At 39.5% G+C, this 25000-nt stretch overlaps 1 protein-coding gene across 1 annotated transcript in view; it reads left to right on the top strand.

The window, feature by feature from the left end:
- The window catches only part of B3GAT2 (beta-1,3-glucuronyltransferase 2), a 79258-nt gene that overhangs the window by 35347 nt on the left and 18911 nt on the right, over positions 1-25000 (top strand). Inside the window, exon 2 of the mRNA XM_074368762.1 lies at positions 3605-3749. Coding sequence (XP_074224863.1) covers positions 3605-3749 — 145 coding nt within the window. The remainder of the gene's footprint in view (positions 1-3604; positions 3750-25000) is intronic.

Here is a 25000-nt window from a genome sequence, read left to right as displayed (position 1 = left end):
CTATATATAAGAGGTAAACAACCAGGTCCTACCGTGTAGCACAGGGAACCATATTCAATAACTTGTAATAACCTATAATGGAAAAGAATATATATTTGCATGTATGACTGAATCACTATGCTGTACACCAGAAACTAGCACAGCATTGTGAATTAACTATACTTAAGTAAGAAAAAAACAACTTTACAGAGCTGGAGGACTAATGCTGCATAACTACAGCTGTTATCATAAAGCCACAGTAAATCAAGACAGACAGGTGGTGGCACCAAGATCACCAAGTAGACCAATGGATCAGAGGGGACAGTCCGGAAATAAACTCACACATATGTAGCCTCTGATTTTTGACAAAAGTACAAAAGCAGTTCAGTTGTTCTGGGACCATTAGATACAGCTGGAACAATTGGATATCCATAAGCAAGAAAAAAAAGAAAAAAGAATTTCAATCAGCCCTTAATATCATATATATAAATTAACTCAAAATAGATCATAATCTAAATATAAGACCTAAATCTATAATTACTTCTAGAAAAGAGGTGAAACCCTTAGGTTAAGCAGAAATATATTAGATATAAACACCAAAAGCATGATTCATGAAAGAACAAATGGATGAATTAGACTTCAACATTAAAAGCTTCTGTCTCTCAAAAGACACTATTATGAGAATGAAAAGATGAGCTACAGACTAAGTGAAAAGATTAATAAGTCACATATTTGAGAAAGGACTTGTATGCAAAATATATAAATAACTCTCAAAACTTGATGATAAAGAAATAAACAATCAATTCAAAAAGTAGGCAGAAGATTTGAACAAATATTTCACCAAAGAAGCAAGACAAATGGCATATAAATAAACACATGAAAGGATCTCAGCATAATCAGTCATCAGAAAAATGCCACGTGAAACCACTGTGAAATATTGCTTGTACCTAGTAGAACGGCTGAAATGTAGATGAGCCACACTGAGTGTTGGTGAGGATGGGGAGTAACTGGAACCCTCGTATACAGCCAGTGGGCGTGGAAAATGGCGCAACCACTTTGGAAAACCATTTGTCAATTTCTTAAAAAGTTAAATGCACACCTCCCATGTGATCTGGGCATGCAACTCTTAGGTATTTATCCAAAAATAGTGATGTCCACATAGGCTTGTGCACAGATGTTTGTAGCAGCTTCATCTGTAATAGCCAAGAGCTGGAAACAATCCAAATGTCCATCAACAGGTAAACGGATTAAAAAAAAAAAAACCTGGACATCCATACACTAGAATACTAGTCAGCAATATACGAAATGAACTACTGACGCACATGGAAACATGGCTGAATCTCCAGGTGGTTATGCGGAGTGAGAGAAGCCCAGATGAAAAAGCCAGTACGTACTGAGGGATTCCGTTCATCTAAACTTCGATGAAATGCAAGCTAATGTACAGTGACAGAAAGGAGATCAGTGGTTGCCTGGGGGTAGGGGATGTGAGGACTGTGGGAGGGGTGGATTTGAAAAAGAGCACAAGGAAACTTTGGGGGTAATGGGTACGTTCATTATCTTCATTGTGGAGAAGGGTTCACGGCTATTTACACAGGTCAAAATGGATCAAATTTTACACTTGGAAAAGTGCATTGTACTCTTTCAGGGGTCCCTAAGACTACCTACGTGTTTGGTGATTTACTAGGACTCCAGGCACACAAAACATGGTTGTCCTTGGGGCTGAGATTGAGTACCGTGACGCAGGAAAGATGCGGAACCAGATCAGGGAGGGGAAAGAATCAGGCAGGGTCTGGAGGAATCCACGTGCCTCCCCCATGTCCCCCCGCTCCCGTGAGGAGTCACACAGGACACCTCCCCTCCAGCAGCAAAAATGTAACCCTGGCTGTGCCGTGGTTATGCCCACTGAAACCCATTTCAGGTTCTGCATTTTTCCTGGAGGCTGGTCACACAGGGACCTTTTGCCCACTGGTATTTCACATTCCCAAAGGAAAGACATGTTCAGTGGCCCCGGGCAGGCAGAACAACCACAACCTTATTAGCCTAAGAACTGCTTCCAAGCCAGGTTCCCATATGCCAGCCAAGGGCCAGCCTTGTAAGTGGGCCTTTCTGAAGATAACGGTCTCAGGGCTGTTAATGCTTCTCTGCAGTCAGTGAAACCTCAGTAGCACTTTTTTAAATTATTCTATACATTGTTATGAGCTAGCGCAAGGCAATGGTGGTTAATTTCTTGGAAAAGTTCTAGACTATAAAAATAGTAATTTCAGATTTGTGGGAGACCAATATAGTAAAACCTTCATTACTTGGATTGGTTCATACTCCAAAGTCATCTTTTTGGAGTGAGGTGGGATGTTAATAAGTAAACAAAATTGGGATACTTGACAAATAGGAGCTTCAAGACATTTTCATCCTTTAATAATATGACTTTTCATTTGAGTTGTATTTGAAACTCTTTCCCACGTGTGAAATGTTTCTTCCTTTTCATTAAAAAAATTCCTTGATTGATAGTCATTTTCATCATTGGTCAACTGGTTATGACCTAGTTCTACAGCAAATAAAAAGTAAAGCATCAGTGTTCAAACTGTTAACAACTGCAACACTGGGTCCGCCAGCTGCCACTGTGTGTGTTTTGCGCTGCCCAGGGCACACCCAGCTGGGAGGGTGAGGAGAGCGGAAATCCAGCCTGTGCCTTGATGGCCAAGCCAGCCCCCTCGCCCCTCCTGGGTGTGTCTGCCCAAGAAAGGAGCACATCTTTCTAGTCTGCACAGAGACGCCACGTGGGCTGCCTCTGGCCCCAGCACACACCCTGGGAGGGGGGAGGGGAGGCGGGGGTTTGCTGCTGATGGTGGTAGCTTCCGCCTTCCCAGATGCTCCTTGCTGTCAGCAGGCTTTGTTGTGAACACGTCTTTCCCCTTAAAGAGATCCAGCAGGTGACTTCCAGTTGAGGGCTGTCCTTACTCAAAGCCCCACTGGGAACCGGCATGTGTCCCTTGTGCCAGGAGAGGGCCAGCTGTTCCAGCCAACGGGGTGAGGCATCTCCTCTCTAACTTGACCCAGCTGCCTTTGCAAGGCAGGTGGATTTAGCAATGCTTTTCTTGGTGTCAGCCTGAAGGATGCCAGGTGTCAGTTCTGTACCCGAATCCCCTTAGTAATGTTCTCAGCCAAGACGTCTGTGTGTCCACAGCAAGAAAATAATCAGAGAGAGGCCACTCCAGCAGCTTCTCAGAGTGGAACTGTTGCTATCCCTGAGGATTAAGGTTTCCCACAGGGGCAGCCAGCCTCCTCTCTTCTGAAGGGGCCAAATATTGTTTCAGATTCAGCTTTGAGAAAAATAGACAATATTTGGCCATTACAACTTCACTGCAGGTAAGTGAGGTTCATATACTGACCCCCTCCATCCCTCCCAGCTGTGAGCCTCCAGCTGCATCTGTCACAGAGACCTACAGGGACCTGGGGAGCCGTGGGTCATCAGAAGGGCTCTGTTTGGATGCATTCACCTTTGGGAGATTTGCATTCCCTCCTCCCCTCACCCCCAGCCCCATTTCTTCTGTGGGGTACCCACGCCATCCTCCTTTCAAGTTCTTTTCCCTGAGGAATCTTAAACCGCACCTTTCTCCCCTTTCTGTAGATGCGAACCACGCGCAAGGTCTCCGTCTGGCCAGTGGGCCTGGTTGGCGGGCGACGCTATGAACGTCCGTTGGTGGAAAATGGCAAAGTCGTCGGCTGGTACACGGGCTGGAGGGCAGACCGACCTTTCGCCATTGACATGGCAGGTGAGGCATGTGGCTGGTGGGTTTGCTCCTGCCTGCCTGTCCCTGCTGGCTCCCCTGTTTGGCACATGCGCTAGAGGAGAGAAGCTTTGACCTTGACCAGCTGCTTTGGTTAAAACCCTAGATTATGTTATCTTCAGCAGATAAATGGTTTAACTAGACCTTCAATGCAGGCTTTTGGTGAATTCAAGTAGAAATTGATGTTTTTGGAGGGACTGGAAAATGCTCAGTCCATTCCATTTTGTCACCAGTCCATGCAATGTTGGCGTGCCAGGGGCTGGGCTGGGCAGTTGGGAGTTCGGTGCTGAGGATGCCACCTGACCCCTGCGTCACGGGGTCTGCACCCTGTACTTTTTGATGCCTCTCTGTCCAAGTCCAGATTGTTCTAAGACGTCACATGTGTATTGATAAATTTAGTAGTGATATGATATAGGCAAGCTGTTCATTTGCTTATTGATCCATTAGTGCTTATTGATATATTTAATGTCAATTATCAATATATTTAATAGGTAAAATTTAAACATGGGATTACTGGTTTTTCAAACATTTATTAACTGTGAGTTAATTGATAAAACAAACATATAGTAAAGGTAGTAGACCAACCACTCATAAAGCTGGTAGGAAAGTTAAAAGACAAAAGCAGTAAAATCATCTATATCCACAATAGGTAGTTAAGAGATACACAAACAAAAAGATGTTAAATAATTACTCTAAATGTAAATGGGCTAAATGCCCCAAAGGACATATAGTGACTAAATGAGTAAAAAACAAGACCTATGTATATGCTAACTACAAGAAATTCACTTCCATCCTAAAGATACATACAGACTGAATGTGAGGGGATGGAAAAAGGTATTCCATGTAAATGAAAATGAAAAGCAGGGATAGCAATACTTGTATCAGATAAAACAGACTTTAAAACAAAGACTATAATAAGAGAAAAAGAAGGATAGTATATAATAATAAAGGGATCAATCTAACAAGAAGATATAACAGTTGTAAACATATATGCACCCATTATAGGTGTCCCTAAATACATGAAGCAATTATTTAAAAACAGAAAGGGAAAAATTGTCAGTAATACAATATTAGTAGGGACTTTAATGCCCTACTTACAACAGTGGACAGCTCATCCAGACAGAAATTCAATAAAGAAAACTGGCTTTAAATGACCCATTAAAGCAGATGGAATGAAGGTATATAGAGAACATTTCATCCCAAAACAGCAGAATACACATTCTTTTCAAGTGCACGTGGGATATTCTCCAGGAGAGCTCACATGCTAGACCACAAAACAAGTTTCAATAAATTTAAGAAAATTGAAATCATATCAAGCATTTTTTCTGACCATGACAATATGAGATAAGAAATCAAGTACAGGAAAAAGTGCAAGAAACACAAACATGTAGGGCTAAATAACATGCTACTAAATAACCAATGGGTCTTGAAATCACAGTGGAAATTTAAAAAAAACAAAAAACCTGGAGACAAATGAAGATGGAAACACAAAATACCAAAATCTGTGGGACAGAGCAAAAGCAGTTCTAAGAGGGAAGATTGTAGGCATACAGGTTTACCTCAGGAAACAAGAAAAATCTCACATAAACAGTCGAACATGACACCTAAAGGAATTATAAAAAGAAGAACAAACAAAATCCAAAGTTAGTCAAAGGAAAGATATCATAAAGATCAGAACACAAGTAAATGAAATAGAGACTTAAACAAAATAGAAAAGATCAATAAAACTAAGAATGGTACTTTGAAAAGATAAACAAGTTGATAAAGCTTTAGCCAGACTCATCAGATTCATCAAGCTTTAGCCAAAAATAGAGGAGACCCTAGTCAATAAAATCTGAACTGAAAGAGGAGGCCTTACAACCAACACCACAGAAATACAAAGGATTAGAAGACATTACTACCAAAAATTATATGCCAACAAAATAAACAACCTAGAAGAAATGGATAAATTCCGAAAAAATATACAATCTCACAAGACTGAATCAGGAAGAAATAGGAAACATGAACAGACCAATTACCACTAATAAACTTGAATCAGTAGTTTAAAAACTCCCAACAAGCAAAAGTCCAGGACCAAACAGCTTTATAGGTGAATTCTACCAAAAATTTAAAAGGATTTAGTACCTATCCTTCTCAAACTATACCAAAATAATGATGAGGAAGTAATGCTTCCAAACTCATTCTATAAGGCCAGAACCATTCTGATACCAAAACCAGATAAAGGCACCACAGACACCACATACACAAAAAGAAATGTACAGGTCAATATTAGTGATGGACATAGATACAAAAATCCTCAAAGAAGTATTAGCAAACTGAATTCAACAATATATTAAAATGATCAAATGGGATTTACCCAGGGATGCAAGGATGGTCCAATACTTACAAATCAATCAATGTAGTACACCACATTAACAAACTGAAGAATAAAAATCATATCATCTCAATAGATGTAGAAAAATCTTGACAAAATTCAACATTCATTTATGATTAAAAACTCTCAAAAAAGTTGATATAGAGGGAGCATACCTACATATAGTAAAGGTCATATATGACAAAAACACAGCCATCATATTCAACAGAGAAAAGCTGAATGCATTTCTTCTAAGATCAGGAGTAAGACAAGGATGGCCACATTCATCAACATAGTATTAGAAGTCCTAGCCACAGCAGTTAGACAAGAAAAAAGAAATAAAGGGAATCCACATTAGAAAGGAAGAAATAAAATTGTCATTGTTTGTAGATGACATGATACTATATATAGAAAATCCTAGACTGCCATCAAGAAACTATTAGAAATAATAAATGAATTCAGTAAAGTTGGCAGTATACAAAATTAGTATACAGAAATCTGTTGCATTTCTAAACTTTAATAATGAACTATCAGAAAGAGAAATTAGGAAAATAATACCATTTATAAATGCATCAAAAAGAATTAAATGTTTTCTGCCCCTTTTTGATTGGGCTGCTTGTTTTGTTTTTTCTTTTAATATTAAGCTGTATGAGCTGTTTGTATGTTTTGGAAATTGGTCCCTTGTCAGTTGTGTCATTTGCAAATATTTTCTCCCATTCTGTACATTGTCTTTTCATTCTGTTTATTGTTTCCTTTGCTGTGCAAAAGCTTTTCAGTTTAATTAGATCCCATTTGTTTATTTTTGCTTTTATTTCCATTACTCTAGGAGCTAGTTTGAAAAAAATATTGCTGAAATTTATGTCAAAGAGTGCTCTGCCTATGTTTTCCTCTGGGAGTTTTGTAGTATCTGGTCTTACATTTAGGTCTTTAATCCATTTGGAGTTTATTTTTATATATGTGTTAGAGAATGTTCTAATTTCATTCTTTTACATGTAGCTGTCCAGTTTTACCAGCACTTACTGAAGAGACTGTCTTGTCTCCATTTTATATTCTTGCCTCCTTTGTTGTAGATTAATTAGTTATAATTCTTCTTTGTCTTCTTTGGAGAAATAGACACTTCTCCAGAGAAGACATCTAGATGGCCAACAGGCACATGACAAAACATGAACGTGACAAGATGTTCAGCATTGCTAATTATTAGAGAAATGCAAATCAAAACTACAGTGAGGTATCACCTGACACCAGTCAGAATGGCCATCATGAAAGTGTCTACAAATAATAAATGTTGGAGAGGATGTGGAGAAAAAGGAACCTTCCTACACTGTTGGTGGAAATGTAAATTGGTGCAGCCACTATGGAGGACAGTATGGAGGTTCCTTAAAAGACTAAAAATAGATCCAGCAATCCTACTCCTGGGCATATATCTGGAGAAAAATATAATTCAAAAAGACACATGCCCCTCGATGTTCATAGCAGCACTATTTACAATAGCCAAGATGTGGAAATAACCTAAATGTCCATCAGCAGATGACTGAATAAAGAAGATGTGATTTATATATATATATTTATATATATATATACATACAAACACACACACATACATATATATACATATTCATAAGTACACGCACATATATACATACATATACACATACAAACACATACATATACACATACAAACACATACATACACACATATACATATATATACACACACATAGACATACACACACACAATGGAATATTACTCAACCATTAAGAATGAAATAATGCCATTTGCAGCAGCATGGATGGACCTAGAGATTATCATATTAAGTGAAGCAAATCAGACAGAGAAAGAAATTTAGCATATGATAGCACTTATATGTGGAATCTAAGAAAAAATGATATAAATTCTGTTTACAAACCCAAAGCAGACTCACAGACATAGAAAACAAACTATGGTTACCAAAGGGGAAAGAGTGGATGGGATAAATTAGGGGTTGGGGATTAACAGACACATGTTACTATATATAAAATAAATAAATAACAAGGACCTACTGTATAGCATAGGGAACTATATTCAATAACTTGTAATAACCTATAGTGAAAAAGAATCTAAAAATATGTATTTATGTATGTATATGTATAACTGAATCACTTTGCTGTACACTTGAAATTAACATTGTAAATCAACTACACTTCAGTAAAAATAATTTTTTAAAAAAAGAATAAAATACCTAGGAGTAAATCTCACCAGAGGTAAAAGACATGTACTCTGAAAACTGTAAGACATTGATGATAGAAATTGAGGACAACAGAAACAAATGGAAAGAAATACCATGTTCATGGATTGGAGGAATTAATGTTGTTCAAATGACCACACTACCCACGACAGTCTACAGATTTAGTGTAATCTAAAAAATAAAAAAATCAATAGCATTTTTCACAGAATGAGATTAATTCTAAAATTTGTATGGAACCACAAAAGAGCCTGAATAGCCAAAGCAATCTTGAGAAAGAACAACAAAGCAGGAGGCATCATGCTTCCTGATTTCTTACCATTCTGCAAAGCTTCAGTCATCCAAACAGTGTGGTACTGGCACAAAAACAGGCCTATACATCAGTGGAACATAATGCGGAGCCCAGAAATAAACCCATGCTGATATGGTTAATTAATAACAAAGGAAGGAATAATATACACTGAGGAAAAAGACAGCCTTTTCAATAAATGACATTGGGAAGACTGGACAGCTACATGTAAGAGAATCAAACTGGACTACTTTCTCACACCACATGCAGAAATAAACTCAAAGTAGATTAAGGACATAATTTTTTTTTTTTACTTTAATGACAGAGTAGGAAGAGTTTTGAGACAAAACAGATATGTTGAAAGTCCCAAAGGAGAGTTTGAGATTTATAAATGTTAGCCACTATATATAAAAGTAGATTTTTGAAATGTTTCTGCTGTATAGCACAGCGAACTATGTTTAATATATTGTCATAACCTTTAAAGAAAAAAATATGAAAATGAATATATGTATGTGTATGCATGATTGGGACATCGTGCTGTACACCGGAAATTGACACATTGTAACTGATGGAACTTCAATTAAAAAAAAAAAGTCTCAAAGGAGAGGAAATATGGGGAATCCAGACCTTAGATGGACAAATTCACCTCAGCAGAATCACCTCGTCCTCCAAGTGAGGAGGTGAGGTCACCAAGGAAACAGGACCTGGGAAAGGGGCGGAGGGGGTGATGGTTAGAGGCTGGCCATCTGCCGGGGGTTAACAGAGCAGAAGCGACACTGGACTGAGTTCCATGGACACATCCTGAGCACGTCCTGCAGGGCCTGGAGGGGATGTCCAGCCGCTCCCCCTAATGTGTATCCAGCACAGAGAAGGGGTGTAATCAGTACACAACTGACTCTACAGTGAGACAGGAGATGACATGTGGATGGGCTGTGTGAGTCTCCACTGAAGGGCGCCGTCCACATGGGCCAGGTCAGGGAAGCAGGGTCACAGTTGGGGTGGGACAGTGAACCCCAGGGACCGTGTCTCTAAGGGGAAAGTGAGCTGGGGTCTGATTGTGAGAACTGAGTGTCAGGGTAGGAATCTGTCCTTACCTCCATGGCTGTTGGAGAGTCTGTGGAATGTTTTGAGTAGAGGGCTGGTGATTCAGACCTGTGATTTGAAAACAGCATGGCAGCAGGGGTGAGCCTTGAGGCCAGTGTGCCATCCTCATACAGGATGCTGGGGCTGAGGTAGAGGAGTAGGAGGTGACGGGAAGCCTTCTAGGACAGCTGTCAGGAACTTGCAACATGGTAACAAGCCATTTCATGGATAAAGGAGATGCGGTGCATACATATACAATGGGTACTACTCAGTCATAGAAAAGAAAGAAATTTGCCATTTGCAGCAACATAGATGGACTTGGAAGGCATTATGCTAAGTGAAATGAGTCAGACAGAGAAAGACAAATACTGTATGACATCGCTTATATGTGGAATCTAAAAAAGGACAAACTAGTGAATAAAACAAAAAGAAGCCGACTCACAGATACAGAGAACAAAACAGTGGTCACCAGTGGGGAGAGGGAAGTGGGGAGGGGCAAGACAAGGATAGGGGAAAAAAAAGAGTTTTTGTGGGATTAAACGGAATCACATGTGAAACTTTCAAAACTTGTGAAGCACTATAGAATTTAAAGAACCTTTTGTTCAATTAAAAAATTTGTAACAAGCCATTTCAGATTCCACTCAAAAGTCAGCAGAAATGTAGATCTTTCTAGCACAGGTATATGGTGACAATGGATATATTCAGTTTAATTTGGGGATGTTTTAACTGCTATGATCTGTTGTCTTATCCTTTGAGTTGTAATTTCTGTGTGGAAAATGTGAACCTTGGGTAATTATAATTTACCATTGCCCAGAATTCCAGTTGTTTTATAATAGGAATCTGCATATTAGAAGGGGAAAAAAATCACGTTCCTGGGCTAAAGTTTCCGGGCTCAGGATTCATCATGGGTGCGCCATCCTAGAGGGCCGTGGGGTTCGGAGGGGCTGCAGATTGAGGTGAGGGGAACACAGTGCCTGCCTGGGCTTCGTGTGGTCTCAAGGGGAGTCACTCAGGAGTGCAGAGCAGATTCCTGCAGCCCCTTCCTCCCGTGTTCAGAGGGTGAAGGACCCCGTCAACACCTCTTCAAAGTCCTACCTCCCCTCCCACCTTCCACGAGTCCTCCTCCACCCCTGTCCTCCCTTCGTTCTCAGCTTTTAAAGCTCACTGTCTCCAGGAAGGCTTTGCAGGCATCCAGATGAAGACAGCTCCCTGGCCTGGTTATTTCCTCCTGTCATTTGAAACCCCTGCACTTCTGCTCCCCAGAGCCTACCACAGTGCTGTTCCATCTTTAACTGTAATTGTCAAATGCAGCCTCCACGGAGGCAGAAGCCTTGGAAGTCGTGGCCTCCACCCCCATCCACAGTCTCGGGCCCCGTGTGTACCAAGCCCCAGCCTACAGTGGGCTAAGGGATTGCCTCACAGCTGAGTCCCCACTGCCTGGCTTACCAGGTAGACCTTTTTAAAAAAAAAAAAAAAAAGTGATTGTGAGTGATGACTCTGAAATTGAAGGGAGCCAAGGATGACACAGACAGGTCCCTGAAGCTCTCTCGTGGGCGCTCTGGAGATGACAGGTGTGCACGGCTTTCTTTCTCTTGAGACTTGTTGACCAGGAGTCTCCTTGGGGTAATTTACTCAGCCAACCCTTCCCTGGTAGATAATGCGGAAGGGAACTGCAGCCCAGCCCAGCCCAGATGATCATTGAAGCCACCTGAGCCAAAGCTGATGACGTTTTCCTCTGCCTCATGACTGTAAATACCGCAAGACAGCGCTGAGAATGACCTTCTCACCATTTTGGGTCCATTTGTAATCTGTGTGCGGTTTTCAATACAGGACAGTTTTTTCTGCAAAAGACCAAGCCAGTGAATGTTCTCAGGAGAGTGACTTGATGTGTCATGTGGTTCCTTTGGGTGCAGGGTCCAGGGACCGAGGCGGGCCTTGGCCCTGAGGTTAGCACAACGTGACAGTCACAGGATTGGGGCTCAGGCTCTCTGGGAGGGGGCGGCGGCTGCCGGTCCTGACAAAACGCAGCACTGAGGAGCGCCGGTGAGGGCTGGGCAGGCGGAAGCCCGGCGCCCGTTCCTCGTCCAGCTCCAGGATGCGTGCGTTCTAGAGACGTCGGGGCATCTGATGCCTCCAGCCCCTCATTCAGTCCTGTCCACGGGCGGCCGGCTCTGCTGGGCGGAGCTGGGCGTGGGGGTACGGCGCCCCTGAGCGTCTGGGGCTCGTAATCAGGGTACTTTCCTGGGGCGGGGCGGGTGTGCAGAGGCTGGGCGAGAGGGAGGGGGAGAAGGTCGTGTGTGCAGGGGAGGTGGGCAGAGGGGTTTCAGGGCCCCATCCCCCTTCACACAGAGCCGCTCTGCATTTACATAGTGTCATGTCCCTCCAGGTTTCAGTGGAACAAAGCTTTCATTTAGCACTCAGAGTTTTGAAAACCACAAGTTTTCCCTCAGAGCAGAGAAGTCTGACAGGCTTAATAACGACTGTTTACTGAGAATTTACCAGGCAGCAAGATTACTGAATCCTGACTCAGCTCTGCCTGCATGATTATCCTCTTTTAAATATAAGGAAACCGAGGCCCAGCCAGACTGAGTGACTTCTCCAAGGTTACACAGTGATTGATGGAACTGAGATCCAAACTCTGGTTCAGGGATGGGCCTCCCACAGGGCTTTGAATCCGAACTCACCCACTTACAGCCAAGGGAACAAGCCCTTGATCTCTGGGCCTACGTGCTCTCCATCTGCAGAGCAGAGGACACGGGATCCTTCACAGAATAAGGCGCCACCTATAAAGCACGGGGCGCAACACTGCAGCCACTCAATGACTGGGGTGTCTCGTAACCAAGAAGCAGGATCCGCCCAGTGTCGTGGGTGTGTTCACGTGGAGTCGGATCCCCCCCGGGGGGCTGTGGAGGCAGGGTGCTGACCTCGGGGCCCCTTGGGCACAGGCAGGCTGCACTTCTTGCTTTCCTCACGTCTAAACGAGGGATCAGACCATCTGCCTCGGGGGTCATGGTGAGGCTGAAATGAAAAGAGCTGCAGGAGAAACCGTTCCTGCTGTCCTGTGAAGATTTGAATCTGCACAGGCATGTATGTTTCCGGTCCGCCTGGAAGAAGGTGACTTAAGAACATGCAACCTCCTTGCTCAAGGCTCTCGAACTTCTTTTCTCTCCTGGCTGGTGGAGCTGTGCTCATCATCATTCAGCGAATTAGCTCAGCGTGCAGGATGGCGTGTGGGCATAGACACCAGCCCTGACTTGAGCGAGAATACTCCCCAAAGAGAGTGGTCAACAGGAAAGAAACAAAGATCATTTAAGCATTTAGAAGCTGGTATGTGCTCATGTTTATAATTTCCCAGCGAAAAACAACACAGAAAAGCATTTGAGCTTTCAAAAGGCAGTGCCATCTGTAACATGGAGATTTGCAGGGTGTTTGGTATCACCTCTCAGCTTGGGAAAGCGTGCTGCTGAGAGGGAGCCTGGTTCTCGGTACAAGTTACCGATGGCTCCTGGGGAAGGATTTACACGGATTCTCACATTTTCTTATCAGGTCACTGGGGGCGGGGGAACATCCTTTTTTACCACTTAGACTTTCCCAAGAGCCCCTAGGAGAGCATCCATAGAATTTTCGTTTGGAATGTGTTAAAGAGGTAGACAGCTAGTGGAAAGACTTAAGAGTTAGGCTAACCTGGGGGCGGGCACACAGGCTGCCTTCTGAGACCGGCTTCGGAAGTAAAGTTAGCTGGCGTCCTTCCTGGGCCCCGCAAACAGCCATATCACCCCTACCCCAGACACTCTGCGCTTCAGTCCCTGTTGTTTCAAATTTGCCAGCCACCAAGGTAAGGCGAGCATCACCCTTAGCTGGTGGGCCTGAGGGTATCAGGAGTGGCCACACAGCATCCTGCAGCCCAGATTATGGAATGTCACAGCCTTCCCATGTGTGCCTGGCTGATTTCTAGTCACCCCTCAAGACCCACTAGTGGCGCAGGAGTCACTTTCTCCAGGAAGTTTTCCTTATGTTCCCTCCAGCATCGATGCCCGTCCCACGTGCTCCCGTAGAGCCCGGCAGTTCCGCGCCTGTCCTCCAGGGGGCGCTCCCGTCGGCGTCCTGCCTACTCTGCTCCCTCTGCCTACCGGGCGCTGAGCCGGGAGGGAGCTCAAGTCTCCCACCTGCCTCTCCAAGCTGGGCACCGTCGCTGGCAGTTGTAGCTTGAACAAATGTGTGCTGATTTCATGGATTTTACTTGTCTAACTTTTCTAGCTTGAGGATCACCAAAATTAAGTTTGACAGCTTCTAATTTCTGCTGAGACCACATTGCCATTATCTCTTTTTATAAGACAATTTTAAAATAATTTTTATTTTTAAGATTAGGCATCCTCAGTGACAATCCAGAAACAGTCCAAGCTCTTTGGATGCGCACACACACAAAATGGTCAGAAGTGATTCCCCAATTTTCAATGACAAGATAGGAAAAAACATGTCCATAGCTGCAGCTGAATTTCTCTGTCCTTTTTCTCCAGATATATATTTTTTAAAGTTCTGTGCTCCAGAGAGCTCCCTAGGGAGGGTCTCATTCAGTTGTTCACAGCCTGGCTACACATCAGAATTACCGAGAGAGCTTTGAAGAAATGCACATTCCTAGGCTCCATCGCTGATCTGTTAAACGAACATCTCTGGGTGCAGGTCTGGTGTTGGGGTATGTGTATATCTATCTTAAGTCTTGAGGTGATTATAAAGTACAGCCAGAGATCAGAACGGCTGGTGTAGCTGGTCAGAAGCTACCTGTTTCTTCCTCTGGTTCATTCCAGTCCCTTGGTAGGCACGGCCCCTCCCAGGCCACCTGTGAGGCAGTCTGGGGGTTTGAGATAGGATGACCCCATGCTACAGAAGGTTTGAGAATATTTAATAAAATTATTTCCATAGAAGATACTCCCATTGGGCAAGCAAGGAGAGACCTTAAGCACAGGAGAGTATTTTTTATTTTTCCCCCCTTTGGGGTGGAGGGGAGGTAATTAGGTTTTTATTTATTTATCTGTTTTAATGGAAGTACTGGGGATTGAACCAAGACCTTGTGCACGCTAGGCAGGTACCCTACCGCTGGGCTATATGCTACTACCCCCCAAGAGTATTTTTTTAAATTGTAACAACTGAGGGGAGGCTATAGCTCAAGGGTAGAATGCGTGCCTAGCCCGTACAAGGTTCAATCCCAGGGGTTCAATCCCTAGGACCTCCATTAAAATATATACATGCATACATACATACCTACATACCTAATTCCCCCTCCAAAAATAAATAAAATTGTGAGAACTGAGAAGCACCACTAACAATATAAGAGACTGCCTATATTGACTGGGATTGAAGTTTAGTCTCTTTTTTTAAATTGTGGTATATATATATATATATATATATATATAATGTACCGTCTTAACTATGTTTAAGTATACAGAGGCATCAAGTGCATTCACACTGTTCTGCAGTGATCCCCACCGTCCATCCCAAGAACTTCTCATCATCACAAACTGAAACTCTGTCCCCATTTTGTCAACTGATTAAAATAAAAAGAGTTAAGTTTTATTTGAGGACATTACTGAGCACTGTAGCCTGGGAGTCAGCCTCTCAGATCGCTCTGAGGGACTGTTCCAAAGAGGTAAGGGAGGAGCCAGGGTATATTTAGGAGTTTTTACTTTTTAAAAAAGGCAGTAAAACATCAAAAGATTATGACTAATCACAAAAACCAGATGTCCTAAGTTAATGATTTTAGTGCTTCTCTATATACGGGAAGATGCAAGAGTCTGGGCTCATTGAAATCATTCCTTTGATGTGCATCTTAGCTGTCTAGGGCCAGTGTCCTGTTTTTCTCTATCCCAAATTCCCCTCAGCACACACTTTGGGTGGCTTCAGTGGCTATTGGCTTGGTGGAAGGCAACAATTTTTTTTTTGTCCACACATTAAACAATAACTCCCTACTCTCTCCTCCCTCCAGTCCCTGGTAAGCACCATTCTACTTTCTGTCTCTATGAATTGGGCTTTTTGAGGTGCCTCATGTAAGTCCCCTTTGTTGAGCCAGGACAGTCACTTTCCCCTCTAGAGAACCTTTGGTGTTAGTATGCCTTAGATCCTCACCACCAATTTACTAGAAAATCATTCATGGGTGTTTTTTAGCATTTGGTTCATTAAACCTCCTTAATGTTCCTTTCTTCTTAGGATCAAGTTTTCCACCCTTGGTCAGCAAGGATGTTTGTTCTGAATGTTTCCTCAGAAGATTTAGTTTCCTAAATGATGGTTTCTTGTTTTCAGAGTAGAGATTTAAATGAATTGGTTGAAGATTAGATAAAGGACACTTCTTAGAAATAAAGAATGTTTAATTTTTTCCACAAAGGACAATGGCTTCTAAATGGCTTTTGAGGAGTTTTAAAAACTATACAGTAATGAAAAAAAAAAAAAAAAGATTTACCCTGAAGCAATCATAAAGTTTCAGTTGGTGTTCTGGAGCAGATTAACAGACCAAGTTAACAGCCTAGCCATGCTTTTTCATTCCTATTCTGCACTAGAAAAAAATCACTCTATCAAGATTTGCAGATATATGTACTATATATAAAACAGATAAACATCAAGTTTCTTCTGTATAGCACAGGGAACTACATTCAGCATCTTGTAGTAACCTATAATGATTAAGAATATGAAAAGGAATATATGTATACGGATGACTGAAACGTTACGCTGTACACCAGAAATTGACACAACATTGTAAACTGACTATACTTCAATGAAAAAATAAAATTAAAAAAAGAAAATCACTCTAAAGTATAATTGGAAGTAAATGTAGAAAGCTATAGTTCTGCCTGCCCCTTAGGAAGCAGTAGATTAGGAAGGGATCTTTATCATGGTCGTTAAGAGCACATCCTGACGTGCAAGCATTCAGTCTTAGAATGATGAAAATCTATAGCATGAAACGGTGGTAATTTAGAGATGATAGTAAATAGATAAAAGACACATTCCCATTATACAGCCCTCTTTTTTGCTTTCTGTATCTGATTTAAATCTAGTGGAAATGATTCTTGAAACATGACTGTCAACATATTGGTTTTTCAGTTGGATTGTTTGTAGATGCCAAGGCTGGAAGGAAAAAGACTATAGAAGGGGGTTTCGGTATAGCTCAGTGGTAGGACACATGCTTAGCATGCATGAGGTCCAGGGTTCAATTCCCAGTACAGCCACTGAAATAAATAAACTAATAAACAAACAAATAGATAAATATATAATTACCTTCCCCTCCAAAAAATTATAAATAATTTTTTTGAAAGACTGAAAAAATGTACTCATCAGTTTTCTATCTTTTAATAGCGATACAGTTGACATATGACATGATGTTACTTTCAGGTGTACAGCATAATGACTCTTTGTATATATTACAAAATTATGTAAAAATTGTATATATTACAAAAAGTGATCACCACAATAAGTCTAGTTAATATCCATCACCACACATACTTACAATTATTTTTTCTTCTTGTGATGAGAGCTTTTAAGAGTAAGTTGCTACTGTCTCAGCAACTTCCAAATATACAGTGTGGTATTATTACCTGTAGTTACCAGGATGTACATTACATCCTCAGGACTTACTTATTTTATAACTGGAAGTTTATACCTTTTGACCACCTTTACCCATTTACTCCATCTCTCCACCTCCCACCACTGAATCACCAATCTATTCTCTGTTTCTATGAGTTTAATTTGGGGGGATTTTTTTTTAGAATGGAAATCATGAGATCGTGTGGTGTTTGTCTTTCTCAGACTGACTGCACTAGGCATAATGCCCTCAAGGTCTATCCATGTTGTTGCAAAAAGCAAGTTTCCTTCTCTTTAATGGTTGAATAATATTCCGTTATGTGTACATACATACACCATGTCTTCTTTATCCATTCATCTGTCAGTGAACACGTAGGTGGCTTCCATGTCTTAGCTGTTGTAAATAATGCTGCAGTGGACGTGGGGGTGCATGTATCTTTTCAAATTAGTGTTTTCATTTTCTTGTGATAAATATCCAGAGGTGGAATTGCTGGATCATATAGTAGTTCTGTTTTTAATTTTTTGAGGAACCTTCATACCATTTTCCATAGTGGCTGCACCAATTTACATTGCCATCAGCAGTGCACGAGGGTTCCCTTTTCTCCACATCCTTGCGAACACTTTTTATTTCTTGTCATTTTGATAATAGCCATCCTGACAGGTATGAGGTGATGTCTTATTGTGGTTTTGATGTGCATTTCCCTGATGATTAGTGATATTGAACACCATTCCATGTACCTGTTAGACATTTTGTATGTTTACTTTGGAAAAATATCTGTTTAGAGCCTCTGACCATATTTTAATCAGATTTTTTTTGCTTTCAGGGTTTTGAGTTCTTTCTATATTTTGGATACTAACCTCATATAGGACACATGATTTGCCTTTCCTTTGCTGATGCTTTCCTTTGCTCTGCGGAAGCTCATTAGTTTGATATAGTCCCACTTGTTTATTTTTGCTTTTGTTCCCTTTGCTTTTTGTGTCAAATTCGAAAAAAAAAAAAAAATCATTGCCAAGACTGATGGCAACGAACTTACCACCCATGTTTTTCATCTAGGAGTTTTATGGTTTCAGGACTTATGTTCAAGTCTTTAATCCACTTTGAGTTCATTTTTCTGTGTGATATAAGATAATGGTCTAGTTTCATCCTTTGATACATGGCTGTCCATTTTTCCCAACACCATTTATTGAAGAGACTGTCCTCCCCTCATTGTATATTCTTGGCTCCTTTGTTGTAAATTAATTGAGCGTATATATGTTGATTTATTTGGGGGCCCCTTATTCTGTTTCATTGATCTGTGTGTCTGTTTTTATGCCAGTACACACTGTTTTGATGACTGTAGCTTTGTAGTATGGTTTGAAATCAGGGCATGTGATGCCTCCAGTTCATTCTTCTTTCTCAAGATTGCTTTGTCTATTCAGGGTTTTGGGTGGCTTTATATAAATTTTAGGACTATTGTTCTGTTTCTGTGAAAAATGCCATTGAAATTTTGATAGGATTTGTACTAAATCTGTAGATTGTTTTGGGTACAGTGGGAATTTTAATAATATTAATTATTTTAATGCATGAACATGAGATATCTTTCCATTTGTGTTGTTTTCAGTTTCTTTCATTAGTGTCTTATAGTTTTCAGTGTACAGCTCTTTTACTTTCTTGGTTGAGTTTCTTCATAGGTATTTTATTCTTTTTGATGCAATTTTAAGTGGGATTGTTTTCTTAACTTCTGTATCTGATAGTTTGTTATCGGTGTATAGAAATGCAACATAAAAAAGAAATGCAACAGATTTCTGTATATTGACTTTTTATCCCCCAGTTTATTGACTGTTTATTATTTCTAACACGTTTTTGGTGAAGTCTTTTGGGTTTTCTATATATAATATCATGTCATATGCAAATAGTGACACTTTTCCTCATTCTTTTCCAGTTTGCATGCCTTTTATTTCTTTTTCTTACCTGATTGCTGTGTCTAGGACTTCCAGTACTATGTTGAATAAAAGTGGCATCCTTGTCTTGTTCCTGATCTTAGAAGAAAGCTTTTAGATTTTCCTCATTGAATTCAGTATTAGCTGTGGGCTTATGTTGAGGTACAATCTTTTTATAGACACTTTGTTGAGAGTTATCATAAATGGATGTTGAATTTTGTCAAATAGCTTTTTCTGCATCTCCTAAGATGAGCATATGATTTTTATCTTCCATTTTGTTAATGTGGTGGATCACACTGATTTTCAGATGTTGAGTCATCCTCGCATCCCTGGAATGAATCCCACCTGATTATGGTGTGTAATCCTTTTAATGCATTGTTGAATTCAATTCACTAATATTTTGCCATGGATTTTTGCATATATGTACATCAAGGATGTTGGCCTGTAAACTTTCTTTTCTTGTGGTATCCTTGTCTGGTTATGATATCAGGGTAATATTGGCCTCATAAAATGAGTTTGGAAATGTGCCCTCCTCTGCTATTTTTTTGGAAGAGTTTGAGAAGGACTGGTATTAATTCTTTTAAAATGTTTGCTGGAAGTCACCAGTGAAACTTTCTGGTCCTGGACTTTTGTTCGACAAGAGGTGTTTGATTACCAATTCAGTCTTCTACTAGTAATCAGTCTGTTCAGAATTTTTTTTATTTCTTCATGATTCAGTCAGTAGATCATTTTTAGAATGTATCCATTTCTTCTAGGTTGACCACTTTGTTGGCATATATCTATTCATAGTAGTCTCTTATGATCCTTCGTATTTCTATGGCATCAGTTGTAATATCTCCTCTTTCATTTTGATTTTATTTATTTGAATACCTTTTTTTTTGTAAGTGTGGCTACAAAGGTTTGTCAATATTTTTTATTTTTTTCAAAGAACCAGGTCTTAGTTTCATTTATCTCTTCTGGGTTTTTTTTTTTTTTCAGTCTCTGTTTCATTTATTTCTGCTTTGATCTTTGTTATATCCTTCCCACTTCTAACTCTTGGTTTCATTCGTTCTTTTTCTATTCCCCCGAGGTGTAAGGTGAGATTGTTTGAGGTCATTTTTGTTTCTTTATGTAGGCATTTATATCTATGAATTTCCCTCTTAGAACTTCTTTTGCTACATCTTAAAAGTTTTGGTATGTTTTATTTCCATTTTCCTTTGTCTCAAGGTAATTTTTGATTTCTCAGCAGTTGTCTGTTTTTAACCTTCATGCCCTACATTACTGTAACTACTTCTTCTATGATTATCTACATCAAAGGATTATAATGGGACTGGGGATTTGAAAAAGAGAAAGACAGTGGCATCATTGGTATTGGCAGAGTAAGGACTTTTCCATATCTTGTCCTATATAAAAGCAGTGAGAATACTGCAAGAATTGTCAAAATCAACTTTTTCAGAACTATGGAAATTAATCCAAGTGTGCATCAATCTAGAAAGTGTCTTTTCAAGAAAAATGGCTAAATCTTGGTAAGAACAGAGAGTATTGCATTGTTTTGACTTTCCGGATTCCCATCCACTCTCCCCAGCTCCACAGTAGCCTTGAAAAACAAGAGCCCTGCAGTCATGGCAAAAAATCAACAGCTACTGATCATAGTACCTACTGGGAGGAAAAAACAAGGTTGGAACTCATTCAAAGCTCTGCTCTAAGAGAATTCTCATTATTTGACACAATAGTTCTCTAGAAAATCCCATTCATAAAACTTGTCTTTTTCTGACCTCACTCAGAGCTCACCCAGGGTAACTAGCCTTTTCCCGGAGGCATTTTTTCAAGAACAAAAAACAAATACAAAACCCCCCAAACAAACAAAACCAAAATAAATACAGAAATGAAAACAAAATATTGATTGTTTACCATCACAGCTCCCTGAGGCAGTGATAATAGTTGTGGCAAACAGTAAGCTAAGTACAGAATTTAAAAGAAAAAGTTGGGTGAGTATTTTATTCTGTAGGAGGCTTTGAGAAGCTCTAACATATTGCTGAAATTCTAAAATCCCACATGTACGTATAGGTCTGTGTGCATGCCCACTGCCATACATGTGCTTAAGAAAAATGTTATAAGCCCTGAGCTCTCACCCCTGTGCAGGCAGAAAGGGGTGAAGAGTTGTAGACTGCTTGGCTGAGTGTTGAACACAGGCTCAACATCCACACAGAGCCCCTTGGCAAAGACTGAGAGCCTCTGTGGTTCCAGGCATTTAAGAAAATGTGCCCAATATTTAACTGACTTCTAAGTTGAGCAGAGATTTCAGTGGCCACACACAGCAAAAAACACAGACTTTACAAAGTTAGTTCAAGAAAGTCACAAATAACAGTAACTACAACAAAAGCAACAACAACATATACTAGAAAGATAAGAATATCTGATTCTAGAGTTGCCACATTCCATTATTTAAAATGTTTGGTTTTCAACAAGAAATTACAAGACATGCAAAGAAACAAACATGGCCAATACAAAAGTCAATAGAAACTGTCCCTGAGAAAGTCCAGACATTGGTCTTAATAGATAGACTTTCAAGCTCCTGTTTTAAATATATCCAATCAACCAAAGGAAACCATGTCTATATAATGAAAGGAAAATAAGAGAATGATGTCTCATCAAACAGGGGATATAAAGTGGTATAAATTAAATTAATTATGTTTTAAAAATTAAAAAAAAGACCAAGTAGAAATGCTGGAGTTGAAAAGTACAGTAACAGAAATGAAAAATTCACTAGGAGGGTCAGAGCAGGTTTGAGCAGACCAAGGAATCAGTGTACTTGAAAGATAGGTCAATTGAGATGATTGAATTTAAGGAACAGAAAGTAAAAAGTGAAAAAAAATGAGCAGTCTCAGAGATCTATGGGTCAAGAGTAAAAATATATGCAAACCGTGAGTCCCAGAAAAAGAGAAGGAAAGGAATAGAAAGAATATTCGAAGAAAAAATGGTCTTCACAGATTTGTATGAAAAACATTAATCTACATACCCAAGAAGCTCAATGGACTCTAAGTAGGATAAACTCAAAGAGATCCACTCCTAGATACATCATTAGCAAACAGTTGAAAGACAGTGATGAAGAGAATATTGGGAGCAGCAAAAGAGAAGTGACCTATCACAAATAATTGACCTTCAGTAAGATTAACAGCAGATTTCTCTACAAGAACCATGGAAACCACAAGAGAATGGTTTGACATATTCAAAATACTGGAGGGGAGAACTGTCAACCAAGAATTCTATATTGAGAATAATTATCCTTCAAAAGTGAAGGAGAAATTAAGACATTCCCAGTGTACAAATGCCAAGAAAATTCATTGCTAGCAAAATGTCCTACAGGAAATACTAGAGGGAGTTTTATAGGACACAGTGAAAGGACACTGCACAGTAACTAATCCACATCAACAAGTAAAAGCATCAGTAAAAGTAAGTCTATAGTTAAATTCAAAAGACAATATAAAAGAGTTTTGGATTAGTAAACAGATAACAACAAGATCCTACTATATAGCACAAGGAACTACATTCAATATCATGTTATAACCTATAGTGAAAAAGAATATGAAAAAGAATGTACATACATGTATAACCAGAAAGTAACACATTGTAAATCAACTATACTTCAATTTATAAAAATAAAATTTAAAACAAAGACTATAGAAATGTAATTTTTAAACACCTTTATTATGGTATGGTTCCTGTACAGTAAACCACACATATTCCAAACGTACAATCTGAAGAATTTTGATAAATGCGTATACCCGTGAAACCACTACCACGATCAAGAGAGCTAACATTTCCATCACTCCCCAAGAGGCGTAATTTTCGAATCCTCAATTTATCCCTTTCCCACCCTTTTTACCCCCTGGTAACCATAAGTTTGTTCTCTATGTCTGTGAGTCTGTTTCTTTTTTGCAGACAAGTTCATTTGTGTGTTTTGTTTTTAGATTCCACATGTAAGTGATATCATATGGCATTTTTCTCTTTCTGGCTTACTTCACTTAGAATGACTAGTTCCAGGCATTATTTGGCATAATGAAAATGGCATTATTTTATTCTTTTTTATGTCTAAGTAGTATTCCATTTTACACACACACACACACACACACACACCCCTCCACACCCTCTCCAGCATTTATCATTTGTAAACTTTTTAATGATGACCATCCTGACTGGTGTGAGGTGATATCTTATTGTAGTTCTGATTTGCATTTCTCTAACAATTAGGGATGTTGAGCATCTTTTCATTTGCTTGTTGCCCAGCCATGTGTATGTCTTCTTTGGAGAGATGTCTATTTAGATCTTCTGCCCATTTTTTGATCAGTTTGCTTCTTTTGTTTTATATTAAAGTGTATGAGCTGTTTGTATATTTTAGATATTAGTCCTTTGCTGGTCACATTATTTGCAAATATTTTCTCCCAGTCTATAGGCTGTCTCTTCATTTTGTTAATGGTATCCTTAGCTGTGCAAAAACTTTGAAGTTTAATTAGCTCCTATTTGTTTATTTTTGCTTTTATTTCTATTACTCTAGGAGCTGGTTCAAAAAATAAATTGCTGTGATTTATGTCTGGGAGTGTTCTGCCTATGTTTTACTCTAGGAGTTTTATAGTATCTAGTCTTACATTTAATTCTTTAATTCGTTTTGAGTTTATTTTTATATATGGTGTTAGAGAATGTCCTAAATTCAGTCTTTTACATGTAGCTATCCAGTTTTCCCAGCACCAAGTATTGAAGAGGCTGTCTTTTCTCTATTATATATTCTTGCCTCCTTTGTCAAAGATTAATTGATCGTAAGTCTGTGGGTTTATTTCCGGACTTTCTATCCTGTTCCATTGATCTATGTGTTTATTTTTGGGCCAGTGCCATATTGTTTTGATTACTGTAGCTTTGTAGTATTGTCTGAAGTCAGGGAGTATGATTCACCTAGCTCTGTTCTTCTTTTTCAAGGTTGTTCTGGCTATTCAGGGTCTTTTGTGTTTCCATACAAATTTTAACATTTTTGGTTCCAGCTCTGTGAAAAATGTCATTGGTAATTTGAATATAAATGTAATTTTTATCTTTAACTCTTTTTTTTTTAACTTCTCTGATTTAAAAGACAGCTGCATAGAGCAATAATTAGAAATTTGGATTGAGAGACATAATCTATATAGATGTATTTTGCATGACAATAATGGCACAAAGGAGGAGGAAAAAGAATGGAGTTATGTAGGAGCAAAAATTTTGTATACTGATAAAATTAAGTTTGTATTAATCTGAACTAGATTGTTAGAAGTTAAGATGCTAATTGTAATCCTCGAAGCAGTGTCTAAGACACTAATTGAAAAAAACATTGTACAAGAATGACAAATAGCAAAATTGTGCACTAGGAAATAACTACTTAATGCAAAAGAGGATGGTAATGGAGAAGTAGAGGAATGAAAAGATATTGGACACATGGAAAACAAATCACAAACCGGCAGATGTAAATCTTCAATTATCAGTAATTACATTACATGTGAATGGATTAAACAATCCTATCAAAAGGCAGACTGGATAGAAAAATATGATCCAACTATATGCTGTTTACAACACAAACATTTTAGATTCAAAGACACAAATAGGCTGCAAGCAAAAGAATGGAAGAAGGCATATCGAAACAGTAACAAACCAAAAAAAGAGCTGAAGTGGCTGTATGAATACCAGACAAAATAGATTTTAAGACAAAAAAAGTTGTTTCATAATGATAAAAGGGTCAATCTATCAAGAGGATGAAACCATTGCAGATGTGTGTACACCTTAAAATGGAGGCCCAAAATACATA

Source organism: Camelus bactrianus, chromosome 8 (genome assembly GCF_048773025.1).
Source record: "Camelus bactrianus isolate YW-2024 breed Bactrian camel chromosome 8, ASM4877302v1, whole genome shotgun sequence".
NCBI classification, from domain to species: domain Eukaryota; kingdom Metazoa; phylum Chordata; class Mammalia; order Artiodactyla; family Camelidae; genus Camelus; species Camelus bactrianus.
This window is presented reverse-complemented; position numbering and strand designations above follow the sequence as displayed.